This window comes from Coturnix japonica, chromosome 2 (assembly GCF_054131305.1).
Source record: "Coturnix japonica strain WE chromosome 2, WE-NBRP24, whole genome shotgun sequence".
Classification (NCBI taxonomy): domain Eukaryota; kingdom Metazoa; phylum Chordata; class Aves; order Galliformes; family Phasianidae; genus Coturnix; species Coturnix japonica.
Window position 1 is genome coordinate 46393821 of NC_140664.1, and position 14306 is coordinate 46408126.

At 43.6% G+C, this 14306-nt stretch overlaps 1 protein-coding gene across 8 annotated transcripts in view; it reads left to right on the forward strand.

Annotated features, from left to right (window-relative positions):
• RALBP1 (ralA binding protein 1) overlaps positions 1-14306 on the forward strand; it is a 34763-nt gene that overhangs the window by 17896 nt on the left and 2561 nt on the right. For 7 of the 8 annotated variants that reach the window (XM_085539724.1, XM_015855269.3, XM_085539725.1 and 4 more), the window contains 5 exons: positions 8169-8627; positions 10625-10974; positions 12495-12656; positions 12880-13011; positions 13605-13712. In XM_085539724.1, coding sequence (XP_085395850.1) covers positions 8169-8627; positions 10625-10974; positions 12495-12656; positions 12880-13011; positions 13605-13712 — 1211 coding nt within the window. Of the gene's footprint in view, positions 1-7812; positions 7903-8168; positions 8628-10624; positions 10975-12494; positions 12657-12879; positions 13012-13604; positions 13713-14306 lie in introns of those variants that run through there. The other variant, XM_015855272.2, reaches the window with a different exon arrangement.

Consider the following 14306-nt stretch of genomic DNA (forward strand, 5'->3'; position numbering starts at 1 on the left):
TCTGTGAATAGGGCATATTTCTTTTCATTTTCTGGTAATTCGTTGTATGGTGGGGCCTCTTTAGCACGTGATACCTCTTCTGCTGGTGATGTTCCAAACTTTTTATCTTCAGGCCAGTCCATGATTACCTCTAGGATTCCTGGACGATTGAGGTTTCCCATTCGCGCTCGCTGTGTAATCAGCGTAATCCACTTGCTCCAGGTGACATCGGTAGCATGATGAGTGGAGGGAACCTGTCCTTTGAACATCCAGTTCAGCACTGGCAGTCGAGGTGCCAAAAGGAGCTGTGTTTCAGTCCCGACTACTTCGGAAGCAGCCCGAACCCCCTCATACGCGGCTAAGATCTCCTTCTCAGTTGGAGTGTAGCACTCTTCAGACCCCTTATATGATCGACTCCAGAATCCCAGGGGTCGGCCTCGGGTCTCTCCTGAGGCTCTTTGCCACAAACTCCAAGTGGGGCCTTTCTCTCCAGCAGCAGTATAGAGGATGTTCTTTACATCCTGTCCAGTCCGTACTGGCCCCAGAGCTACAGCTCGGGCTATCTCTTGTTTAATCTGTTCAAAAGCCTGCTGCTGCTCAGGGCCCCATGCAAAATCGTTCTTCTTCCGCGTCACCTGATAAAGGGGGCTTACAATGAGGCTGTAGTTTGGAATGTGCATCCTCCAAAAGCCTACTGCACCCAGGAAAGATTGTGTCTCTTTCTTGCTAGTTGGTGGAGACATGGCAGTGATTTTGTCGATCACATCTGTTGGGATGTGACGACGTCCATCCTGCCACTTTATACCTAAGAACTGAATTTCCTGGGCAGGTCCTTTTACTTTGCTTCGCTTAATAGCAAAGCCGGCTTGTAGAAGAATTTGGATGATCTGCTCTCCTTTTGTGAAAACCTCTTCTGCTGTATCACCCCACACAACAATGTCATCAATGTACTGCAGGTGTTCAGGAGCACCACCTTGTTCCAGTACAGTTTGGACCAACCCATGGCAAATGGTTGGGCTGTGTTTCCACCCCTGGGGCAAACGGTTCCAAGTATACTGAATGCCCCTCCAGGTGAAGGCAAACTGTGGCTTACATTCTGCAGCCAAAGGAATAGAGAAGAAGGCATTGGCAATGTCAATGGTGGCATACCATTTGGCTGCTTTTGACTCCAGCTCGTACTGGAGTTCCAACATGTCCGGCACAGCAGCGCTCAATGGGGGTGTGACCTCATTCAGGCCACGGTAGTCTACTGTCAGCCTCCATTCTCCACTGGCTTTACGCACTGGCCATATGGGACTGTTAAAAGGTGAGTGAGTTTTACTGATCACTCCCTGATTCTCCAACTGGCGAATCAAATCATGAATGGGGAGCAAGGAATCCCTGTTGGTGCGATACTGCCGTCTGTGCACTGTCTTTGTAGCAATCGGTACCTGCTGCTCTTTTACTCGTAGCAGCCCCACAACAGACGGGTCCTCTGACAGGCCAGGCAAAACAGACAGCTGCTTAATGTTGTCCATGTCTACAGCAGCTATCCCAAAGGCCCATCGATACCCCTTAGGATCCTTGAAATGCCCCCTTCTGAGGTAATCAATACCCAGTATACATGGAGCCCCTGGGCCAGTCACAATAGGATGTTTTTGCCAGTCTTTGCCAGTGAGGCTTATTTCAGCCTCCAGCACAGTCAATTCTTGAGAGCCCCCAGTCACTCCAGAAATATGGATTGATTCTGTCCCTTCATGACTGGAGGGCATTAGGGTGCACTGTGCACCGGTATCCACCAGTGCCTTATATTCCTGTGGTTCTGATGTGCCAGGCCATCGAATCCACACAGTCCAATAAACTCTATTATCCCTTTCCCTCCCCTGACTGAGGGCAGGGCCCCTCTATTGGTTACCTGTGATGACTGGAGCAACTCCACTGGTGGTTGGTATGTCTAGTAGTTCTTTCACCCGTGCTCGTAGTGCAGAAGTGGGCTGATCATGCCACTTCCTCATGTCTTCTCCACGGTCACGTAGATAGCGCCACATGGAAACACGCGGTGCAATCGTACTGTTGTTCTTTGCTCGAGCTGGGAAGCGTGTGCGTTTAACAGCTGAGACTTTTGATGATGCAGGTGAGGAGTAGGACTGGAATACTTTGATCAGATCCTTCATTAGACCTGGTGGCCCGTACGAGGATTGACCTTCATCAGTTGTTTCTGATACTATTACGGGATCATCATTTCGATTAGTTGATGGAAACAATTTCTTGCACATTTCATCTACTCGGTTTTCTAGCCGTGAGATGGCAGAAACTGCGGCATGCAGTTGAGGGAGCTGCTGATCGGTGGTTTGAAGCATTATAATCAGCTCAACAACTCGGGGCCATCTGTCCACGAACCCTTTAGAACCTGTTACCAATGACTGTGCCATTCTCTCTGGTGCTGTACTTGTGATTTTCTGCCACATGTCAGGATCGGCCCTCACTCTCTCAGGGTCAAGTTCGCTTGGATCAGGGCTGTACAACATTTTCGCCATGGCCAATTCCCTCAGGCGCTGAATACCTTTTTGGACGGTATTCCAACTATCAAATTTAGGCTTCAAAGCATCCTTATAGGGGTACCTTTCTCTCACGGCTTCTAACAGCCGCAACCAGAGAGTGGCAGCTCCATCCGAACATCTACTAATCCCTCTGTCGATACCTGCATCTTGGGCAATGCTTCCTAGTTGGCGAGCTTCATTACCATCTAGAGACAAGCTGTTGGCCCCGTTGTCCCAGCAGCGAAGCAACCAAGCAAGGATACCTTCATCTTGACGCCGTGTGAACTCCTTTCTTGAGCCTTGGATTTCAGTCAGCTTCAGAGGTCGACAATAGGTGATTTCCTCCTCATCATCAGTCTCTTCTTCATGCCTCTTGGTTTTTGCCTTTGCTTTTTTCGGTACTGCTCCATGCCCGGCACCTGGGTCTTCTGCAGCCCCCCCCTGTGCTTCTCCTTCTTTTCGTTCTAGACGCGTGGACACCCGTTTCCATTTCTTGCCTTCCACAGGGGCAACTGATATTGCTACTGATGCCTCCTGTGACTGATCAGAATTAACTTGGGCTTGAATCTCAGATCGGAAACTCTCTCTCTCCAGAATAGTATGATACAAAGCACGGTATGCATAAGCCAAACCCCACATAAGGTTTACCTCCTTAGATCTCTGACCCAAATACTCACTTAATTTCTTAGGGTCCCTTAGGTGTTCAAGAGTGAAATCCCATGACACTGCGGGTCCCCATGCTTCTAAGACTTTTCCTAAACCTTTCCATATTCCCTGCCAGTCATCATTCTCTGGTTCTGGAGGAGACTTCCGCATAGAACGAATGCATAGGAACATATATGCATTCATTAATAGTGATAACATGGATGCAAGTATGAACCCTATCTCAGTTATTGAAAGGCGTGTGGAAATCTGAGAGTACAACCTAAATAAAAAGGGTTTTTTTAGCCTGTACAATGAATTAAACATGGTGGTGTTTGTAAAATTGCCTGTTCCATCTGGGATGCAAGTACTTGTAAGATTTGCAATTCCATCTGGGATGCAAGTGTTTGTAAGATTCACAATTCCATCTGGGATGTAGGTGCCAAAATTCTGACCATACCACATCTCATAAAAGTACCAGGCAGGTGTCTCCATCAGTATCCACCTTATTAGGCTATATACCTGCACAATTCCACAACACCAAATTATGGTGTTAATAGTTGACCAATACTTTAAGAAGATCATAATTGCTTTCAATCCCTTAAACAGAGTAACTGGGATGAAGAGTGGATTCATAGCTGGCAGGCTCTGTAAAAGTCAGAGCTAGCTAGCTTTGCTCTAAGGGAGAAAGAAATCCCTTTGTTTTCTACACAAAAGTTAGATAGCAGTGCTGAGAATGTACAGCAGCCCTTAATGTTGACAATTTGTCTGGTATTTCAAGGTCACGTTCTCAGTGAGCAGCTACGAAAAGATAACACTCCCCTAACGAAGCTCTTTAAGAGTAAAGAGAGAGTTGTTCTAAAAGCTAAAAAGCTCTATGCCCGCATTCTCCACCAAAAAATCTGTCACGGGTTACTTAGATTTACCTATGCCCGTGACAGGGGAAGCCACCCCGTGGGCCCCCCCTCCCGGGGCCCGGAAAGGAGGGGGAAAAAGGGAGTGGGATAAAACAGCGACAATCTAAGGAGGAAAAACTTATTTTACTAAATATGATACCGAAATACAAGATAACACAATATAATATAATTGAGGCTAACAAATTGAACGAAACAGAGAGAGAGAGTCCCCGAAAACCGAGAGGCCTACTGTGAACTCTAGGCGACACGGCTGGAACGCTTCCCACTCTCCGAGAAGTTCGAGAGAAGAAGGAGGGCACTCCAGCCTGGGAACGAGATTATACAGCGTCCTGGTCCCGTGACTTATCATTAACCCTGTTGTTCTCTGGGATATGTAGTCTTCTTCTGTGGACTGCACATTCAATAGAAGTATCCATACTTTACATGATGTTATGATGTGGAATACTGATACTGATAGCAAAATTACAAAACCATGACAATCACCTTTGTACATGGCCCAAATGCTGGATGTTGTGGATGCCCTTGTTCCTCACTAATTGCTAGAAGTGGAGCTTGGAATACCAGAGCCGATGAGACAGCCTACAATTAGTACTATTATTGCTATGGCATTTTGGAAAGAATACGGTGACCATTTGTAATAAGCATGCACACATTCAAATAATTTCTTGTTAAGAATTTGCAGCTGCTGCATGACTTTTAATCAAGCCAATTTCCTGGATTGAAGGAATTGTTGCTTCTACCGCAGTTTAGAAGGCCTGTGCCTTCTAAAAGGTACAGAAACTCAAAACCATGTTGTCCTTCAGTTAAAACTAACAACCAAAGTTTCTACGTGTTTTAAGAAAGCTGGTACCTTGTTTTTTCGCTTGTAAATAATATTAGCCTAATACTAATACTGAATTACTCTGGGCAGCCTGGTTGGTGACCCTGCCCATGGTAGGGGGGTTGAAACTACATGATTTTTAAGGTCCTTTTCAACCCAGGCCATTCCATGATTCTATGGTAAATTCTGTATTAGTTGGGTCTAAAATAAAGCCATTGTCTTTTGGGCTTTTTTCCTCTTCGCATATCAGCCTTTGCAGTGCAGTGCTGCAGTTCTGCCCTCTGAACTTATGCCTCTGAATTAAGAACTGTGAGAGATCAGTGTTATATACAGTGTGGCTTTCTTTGTGGTGTAATCTGTGTGTCTCATGGCAGTAGTCAGACTGAAGGCTGAAGAGGGAAAATGCTACTCCAGCAAGTACATGCAGATCTGTACACTGCTAGCAATGTAACTGCTCTCTTCCACAAGAGATTATAACACATTGTACAGCTGATGCAAAGCAGTTTTTGTTAGAGAAGTTTAAAGATGAAGCATCATGGGAGCAACAAAAATGCACAGTGTAGGAAGAGTCACATCTTGTCTTGCAGCTGTAACATAAAAAGCATTCAGCACATCCTAACCCTATTGTACGTGTGCCATATAATTACTAGTCAGATGTAGGACTGAGTTGAATACAAAGCTTCTGGTATCTCTCGTACAATCCAAACATGGTAATTACTGCAAATACACCCAGAACATTCTACTTACATAACTGAACAGGACTATCTGGTAGCTTTTCTGACGACCCATTTTGGTTTTTTTGGACAGTACACAACCTGCTACAGTTATGGAATTTGGCATTTAAATAAATACAATTGATCGCTTCAGTGAGAAACATTTAACACCTTTACTTGTCTTAAACACTAATGGCAAGACTCTGTGGGACCCCCAGAGCCCTGAGCTGGAGGACATTTAAAATTATCTGATTTATCAAGTGCTTTCAATTGTTCTGTATGAATTTGGGTTGCTTGTATTTTAATATATTTCGTCCCTGGTGAAAGAGATGCTGTAATATTATTATCAGAAGTACAGTTACTTCTAAGTAAAATTAGCCTGCTCTGGAAGACATAGGAACTCCCTTGTGGTGTGGGTAAGAGATTCTCTGTGAATTTCTAATTAGTACACAGTTATAAACTTGTGTTGCTGAGACAAAGTAGGCTGGTTTTGTCTGTGACTTGCTGCTTCATGTCTTCTCATGAAGTCAAGAAATACCAGTTTCTGTAACATGCTGCTGCTGATGTTACTGAAGGCCTTGAAGAGCATTAAGAATTTGTTTTGCAACATCGAGTGTTGAAATGTGGCATAGGTACTTTGCTTATTGCTGGAATCAGCCTCCAAGTGCAGGCTCCTTGTACTGACTGGCACTGTGTGTGTTGACACTGGGCATGGTACGTGTGTTGGGAGGAGCCCTGCTCTGTTAGTGGGGAACTGTGACAGCCACCCAGTTGGAAGTGTTGAGGACAGATTGTTCTGGGCTCTGTTTAGTGAAGATTTAGCTTTCTGCTCAGGAATGACATCTAAGAACCCCATCTTAAATCTGTGCCAACCCCATCTCATTCTTACAGATAGTGGTGCTGAGGTGTCTTGCTTTGTCCTGCAGCTAATACATCAGTGCTGTCCTTATCTCAGAACTGAATCCTTAGCTTATACATTGCAGATTTCCCTACCCATTCTCATTTCTAGTTTACAAGAAGAGTGAGCAATGATACAGGCAGTAAACAGGGAGGATAAGAGCTGGTTGCTGGTCGCTCTCCAGTTGGTCTTTCTCCATTCTTCCATGGAATATGCGTTTGGTAGTCCTGAGGAAGAGTCCACAATGGGAAAAGCTGGTCAAATGATTGTAGTTATTTGGTTGTAGTCTTGCATTTTAATAAATTTCATATTTTTAACTATTATATGCTACGTACAGAGCAGACAAGAAAGCTTCAAAATATAGACGGCTCTTTGGATGTACTGAAATTCTGTTGAGAAACTGCAGCTTTTAGAACAGGAGAATAAAGACCATTTTGAATATCTTCAGGTTCTTTTGCACAAAATGTGTCTCACCTGCAGACATACAGCCTCTCATTTTTCCATTAGGCTTTCTCCTGTCACTTAAGGAAGACAGTCATTTTCCACCAACTATAGGTCTGTTCACTCAGAAACAGCACTTGGCTTTGTTCAGACAGAGGCATGGTCTACAGGTGGTGCAAGAGTGTCAAGGCATCTGTATGACAAGGGTATCACACTGAAGCAAGAGCTTGTCTTCCACTGTGTTGGGGGACCTAAGTGGTGCAAATGACAGGAGAAATGCCTTCTTTGTTGAGCAAGTTTCAGGCTTGCTTTCTTTGGGCCACAGTGCATGTAAAATCTCAATGAATTGACTTGGAAGTTGCATTGGTTTTTGTGTTGTTGGTTTTGGTTGTGGGTTTTTGGTTTAGTTAGTGGAGTTTTTTGTTGTTTGGTTGTTCTTTTGTAATCTACCTTGTTGTTGCCTGAAGGATAGGCAGGGCTGCTGTGGAGGCGTAGCTAAATGAAAGTGCTGGTGCAGATGCTTTAAAGGACACTTGGTGTGTTGGTGCTGAAACGGCATACTGTGCCATGGACTCGTTTGAAGGTCTCCCATACACGTTTTAAGGCAAAAATACAATTTCACTGACAGGTATAGTGGTAGTGTTACTGGAGTTGTTTGATTCTTCCAATGGAAAAGTAAGTTTGCTTGGACCTTTTTTTGACACTTCGTTTGGGACTGTAATTTTACTAACTTCATACTCATCTTAAAATTGGTAACATTTTGGATTGGGGTCGGAGAGTTCAGTGGCTGAAGTTTTGTTTGTTTTTCGTTAGGGTTTTTTAAGGCTTATGTGTATGTAGCAGATGATCCTTAATGACTCTTATACTGTTGATTGCAGGAACATAGAGAAGTTGCGAGATGGTTCTTTTTATTTTGCATTTCCTTGACTATTAAATGGGAAACTAGCACATAAGATGGACATTGCAATTATGAGTAAGTATGTAAAGTATTAATTGTTTAGATCACGCAGGAGCAGAGTGGCTTATCTTTGATGTGACTATTACTACCTCGATTTAGTCTTTGTCCACTTCTTTGTGTAACAACTATAATAAGCCTTCAGGAGAGTGAGGCAGGCAATATGTTTTACCCATGTAACTTTTCTCTCCTCCTTAGATATTACCCTTTCTCTCCTAATTGATTGTCTACCAAGCAAACCATCTTACAGTTATCCTCTTGCTTTTCCCTCCTTTGCCTCCTAGCGGAAGGTTACGCTGCCTTCCAAGAGGACAGTTCCGGCGATGAAGCTGAAAGCCCTTCCAAGTTGAAGCGGTCCAAGGGAATACATGTCTTCAAGAAACCCAGCTTTTCCAAAAAAAAGGAAAAGGATTTTAAAATAAAAGAGAAACCCAAAGATGAAAAACACAAGGAAGACAAGCATAAGGAAGACAAACACAAAGAGAAGAAGTCAAAAGACTTAACTGCGGCAGATGTTGTAAAACAGTGGAAAGAGAAGAAGAAAAAGAAAAAGCCAATTCAAGAGCCAGAGATACCTCAAGTGGATGTTCCAAGTCACAGACCCGTGTTTGGCATTCCGTTGTCTGACGCCGTGGACAGGACCATGATGTACGATGGCATCCGCCTGCCTGCAGTTTTCCGTGAATGTATAGATTACGTAGAGAAGTATGGCATGAAGTGTGAAGGCATCTACAGAGTTTCAGGTATTCTGAGTGTACTGACGGACAGGTTCTTTATTTTGCACTTGTTTTATTGACTTACCTCTTTAAACACCTAGAGATGCTATTTAGAGCTACTTTGATTTTAATTATTGGAAAGATAATCAGGTGGCTAAAGCTAAGCAAACCCTGAAATACCAGAAAAGTTGCTCATGTCATGGTACTGCTTAAAGGAGGTAAAAATATATATATCTAATTAGACCTGTTGTGATGGGGTGATGGTAAGTATGAATAAAATGTGCTGCATTAGCAAGCTTGTATTCTTTTTATTTGTATTACTTCTGCATGAGAAATGCTATTCTAGTTGATGGGAAAAGCAAGGATGAGAAATAACCATTTTACGACTTAAGCTTCTCACTGTTGCTTTTTACTGTGTATAATTTTCTTCTTTAAAAGCTTCTTTTGTTTGGGCAAAGTCACTAATAAGCAGAAAATGCAACTTTCGCATTTAAGCTTAGCCACAGCAGGGTAATTAACCACAGGAGTTGTGTAACACCTGCTTACATAAAGCAGCGTGGTTTGTAGCTGTGTTAAACAAAACAATCCCTTTGTGAACTCTTTGCAGTGAAACCCAAGCAAGTGTTTCAGTGTGCACGTTCAAGGGAGCAGAAACAAGTGAGAAAAGGAACTTGGGGGAAAGCACTCGGAACAAGTTATTAGCAGTGCTGCAGAGCAGTGATCAAACAATTGCTAACGTCTTCATTCAGCTGTCCTTATGCTGATGGTCTGCTTGGTACTTGGTAGGGATGCTCAGCAGTTTCTTAGTCTCACCCGTGAGACCATTCTGGCAGTACATTATTTTCAGGGCAGGCTGAGTTGGGAATGTTTACGGGAGGTTTGTTTTCCATAAGGTGTTTTTGATGTTTGTACCGTCCAGGTGTTCTCCAGTGCAATAGCACCCTCTGGTGTGTGCGAGAGTACTTAAATTGAGGGCTCTGAACGACAACGGCCTAGCACTGTACCAGCACTTGTGATGAGTAACTTACTGGGACATGAAATAGAGCACATTTTAGCTGGCATTTACCGTGGGCTGGGTGCACCCAGCTTTGTTTATTGTACCAGAGCCAACATATGGCAGTGCAGTAAGTCAGTGAAAGCCAAATGGGTGTTTGAGCTTTAAGAAAGAAACTTTTCTGACTTGAGGAAGATTTGAATGTCACTGAGTTGTAAAAACACTGTACAAATATACTGACAAGTCTGAATGAACATGAACACCTGTTTCACACACAGAATTACAGAATCACAGAATCACAGAATGACCCGGGTTGGAAGGGACCTCAAGGATCATGTAGTTCCAACCCCCCTGCCTGGCAGGGCCACCAAACATACACATTTACTAGATCAGGTTGCCCAGGGCCCCGTCCAACCTGGCCTTGAACACCTCCAAGGACGGAGCATCCACAACCTCCCTGGGCAGCCTGTTCCAGGGCCTAACCACTCTCCTAGTGAAGAACTTCCCCGTGTTTATTCATACATTGCCTCAAACCAAAATGCTGTGTGAGATTCCTCCAGCTGGAGGCTTGAAAACTGAACTGTGTGGGCTTGGTTTCACAGAGGAAGGCTCACGTTTAGAATTTCTTGCACAGTATTGGAGTTGATAAGGACATATTTGCTGTTTGGTTGAGGGCTATTATGGAACGACTTGGGAGAAATTAAATGGAGAGACACAACAAGGGGAATCACCTTTTTACAAGGGTGAACAGTGATAGGACAAGGAGGAATGGTTTTAAACTCAAAGAGTAAAGGTTTAGATTGGATGTCAGGCAGAAGCTCTGAGGTCAGTGCTTTTAAATACAGTGACCAAGTTAATCCTGAGTTGCAGTTTTGTCACATGTGAATGATCTTTAAAAGCTATTCTTCAATTAGTTTAATTTGTAAGGAGAAGAGCTTCTCAAATAAATAAATAAATAAATAAGAGTATTACAACTATTATATATGTAGAGCTGAAAAATCATCTTAATTCTTTATTTAAATATTTTCAGGAATAAAGTCAAAAGTCGATGAGCTCAAAGCAGCCTATGACCGAGAAGAATCTCCCAACCTGGAAGAATATGAGCCCAATACAGTAGCCAGCTTGCTGAAGCAGTACCTACGTGAACTGCCTGAAAACTTGCTTACCAAAGAGCTAATGCCCCGCTTTGAAGATGCTTGTGGAAAGAGCACAGAAGCTGAGAAAGTCCAGGAGTGCCAGAGGCTGCTGAAAGAGCTGCCGGAGTGTAACCATCTCCTCATTTCTTGGCTCATTGTGCATATGGACCACGTTATCGCAAAGGAACTGGAAACAAAAATGAACATCCAGAATATTTCTATAGTGCTCAGCCCTACTGTCCAGGTATGTGCCTCACACAGGTGCTAGAGCAGAGTGTCAGCACAAGCAAGGTTTCTTCATAGGAGTTCTCTTGCATGTGTGAATCAGGCACTGCCTGATACAATTAAGCTGAATTAAATCTCTTCTTTATACTTTGAGAACGTAAAATGCACAGAAAGTAGGGAGTGGGAAGACTTTCTGAAGGTGAGCTTGCATAGTATTAGTCTTGTATCTGCTATTATGAAAACAGTGCAAAGATTGCTGACTGGGCTTTTATATTCCGTGAGCACAAGTAATTCAACATTGAATTAATCTGCTAATTCAAGCGGATGTAGGATTTCTGTGTTTTTGATGCAGTGATGACTCAGTGAAGACTATTCTGTTGCTTAATTTTACTATCAAGCCACTGAACCCTGTGCTGCAAACAGATCTTGCTGATGCAGTGATGACTTATGGCCTCAAGTTGTGCCAGGGCAAGTTTAGGTTGGATATTAGGAAGAACTTCTTTACAGAAAGGGTAGTTAAGTACTGGAATAGGCTCCCCAGGGAGGTGGTTGAATCGCCATCCCTGGTTGTGTTTAAGAGCCGTTTGGATGTGGTGCTCAAGGATATGATTTAGTGTAGGGTTGTTAGAGTTAGGGTACTATGGTTAGGGTGCAGTTGGACTTGATAATCTTCAAGGTCTTTTCCAACCTGAGTAATTCTGTGATTCTGTGACTTGGGTATACAGAATTCCAGTCCTTCTTTCAGGATGCGTTTTTAAATGTTAATGGAAGACACAGCATCCGAATAAATATTTGCTTCTGTCTCATTTTAAAGCAAGGAATACGATAACAGCTCCTTTCAAACCATTTTTTTGGTAACTGTTTTGAATCTGAGAGAGAAGTTGGTGAAAATACCGAAGTTTTGGGAGGAGAGAGAAGGCAGCCCATCCATAGCACAGTATGTTTGGTGCTCCTGCTTACCTATTGCTACCACTTCCACCTTTGCATGAGCAAAAAGGAAGAGGTGGTCAGACAGCTGGAGCACTTCCCTTATGAGGACAGGCTGAGAGAGTTGGGGCTCTTCAGCCTGGGGAAAAGAAGGCTCTGGGGGGACCTTATAGTGGCCCTCCAGTACCTGAAGGGGACCTACAGGAAAGTTGTGGAGGGGACATTTTATAAGGGCAGGTAGTAACAGGATGAGGGGAAATGACTTTAAACTGGAAGAGAGTAGATTCAGACTAGATATTAGGAAGAAATTCTTTGCTGTGAGGGTAGTGAGACACTGGAACTGGCTGTCCCATGAGGTTGTGGATGCCCCTCCTTGGAAGCATTGAAGGCCAGGCTGGATGTGGCCTTGAGCCACCTGGTTTAGAGGGAGGTGTCCGTGCCCATAGCAGGGGGTTGTAACAACATGATCTTAAAGATTTGTTCCAACCCAAACCATTCAATGTATTTGTGAGTGATGGAAGGTTGTTGCACTTCTGCAGAAAGATACTGTGCTTCACAGGTGCAGATTATGTGAAGAAATCATTGTAACTACTCCCCTGCCCTTTCTTTCAGATCAGCAACCGTGTCCTGTATGTACTTTTTACACACGTTCAAGAGTTCTTTGGGAATGTGACCCTGAAACAGGTAACAAAACCTCTTCGTTGGTCAAATATGGCGACTATGCCAGCACTTCCAGAGACACAGGAAAGCATCAAAGAAGAAATCAGGCGACAGGTTGGTGAATACTTCAGTTGTTTTGTTTGGTTTTGTCCTGGATTTGATAAATTCAGCAGTAAACGTTCCTAAGAGTGTAATTATACCACAGTTGTCCTGTTGTGGGACACCACGTGCTTTGAAAAGCAGAACTCCAGACCTTTTGTCATGAAGAAGCCAATGCCGTATTTTTTCCTTTGCTCTGATATACTAAGGACACTAATTGCCTTGGTAATGTTTCTAGGAGTTCCTACTGAACTGTTTACACCGAGACTTGCAGGCGGGGATAAAAGATTTATCCAAAGAAGAGAGACTCTGGGAGGTGCAAAGAATTTTAACAGCTCTTAAGAGGAAGCTAAGAGAAGCCAAGCGACAAGTGAGTAGCTTACTATTTATTGCCCAAACGTAGATCACGGATGAAAATGACCGAGGAGCATTTCCTAACTGCAGCAAGTCTTGTCCAAGTTTCATGGCTATCAGTTATTTGCTGCTCGTCCCCATTTCTTGGGGTGCATCATTCAGCCTTAACTGCCTAACCCAGCAGTTGAAAGCACCACAAGTGTCAGATGATTCTATAAGTGTGGACTGGGGGCTTCTAATGCTCATAGATTGTGACAGGTATGGAATTTTGGTGCTCTGGGGGTTGTAAGTTGGATTTAGAAAGCATGGTTGCCACCGAAGCCTTTCATTCTGCTTTCCTTCATGCATGCAGATTCTAAAGAGAAACATTAAGTTACCTTCTAGAATTAAATTTGCAGATTTCCAGTATTAGTTGCAGTACTCTTGAGTTGAGAAAGTCTTTTTAGTGCAATATTTTATTTTCCATCTCAGTTCTTAAACAGCTGAGGAGCGGCACCTTCATCCTCCAGCTGTTTGTAAAACAGTGCGTGACTAAAACAGTGTTTGACAGAGCTCCTGTCCACTCTGTGCTTAACACCGTGTGTTCTGACCCAACTCTTTCTCTGGCAGGAGTGTGAAACAAAGATTGCACAAGAAATTGCCAGCCTTTCCAAGGAGGATGTCTCCAAAGAAGAAATGAATGAGAACGAAGAAGTTATAAATATTCTACTTGCACAGGTAGATGGCAAGCGCGTATCGGTTTGTATGCTGTAGTTTCATGTTCCACATCTGTCAGAGTTACTGAGTGTGTATTTATTCCTTCTAATACAATGGAAAACAGAAGGGGCGTAAATGGGCCTTACTCTCTCTGTTAAAATCTGAAGCTTTGTTTGAGCACTAAATAAGGCAGGGAAAGCACGCGGACTGCAGGAGTGGTGTGCCTGAAGGTGAACAGGCTGCTGTTCAGGCACAGTTGTGTGCAGCAACAAGTGGGCCTTGTTGTTCAGGTACTTAGAAGGCACTTCTGCATCTGACCAGAGTTAGGACTGTTAACTCTTTTCCTGCTGATCAAAGGAAATAAGGCAGCTCTTTTGGTATTCATGCCTGCCTTGTCTTGCCTCAATAGCTTTGATCTTCCCTCCGCTGCACTTTTCTCTCACTATTAATCTTCAAAGGCCCGTTTTTGAGCGTAGTTTCTCTGGGTTATCCCAGAGCTTTCACCCGAGATTTACAGCATCACCTTGAGGATTCAGAACAGACATTGTTGGGTTTGAACCTAGAGTTGGGCTGAAGTCTTGCTGACTTGGTGCCGAGCAAGCACACTAAGTACTT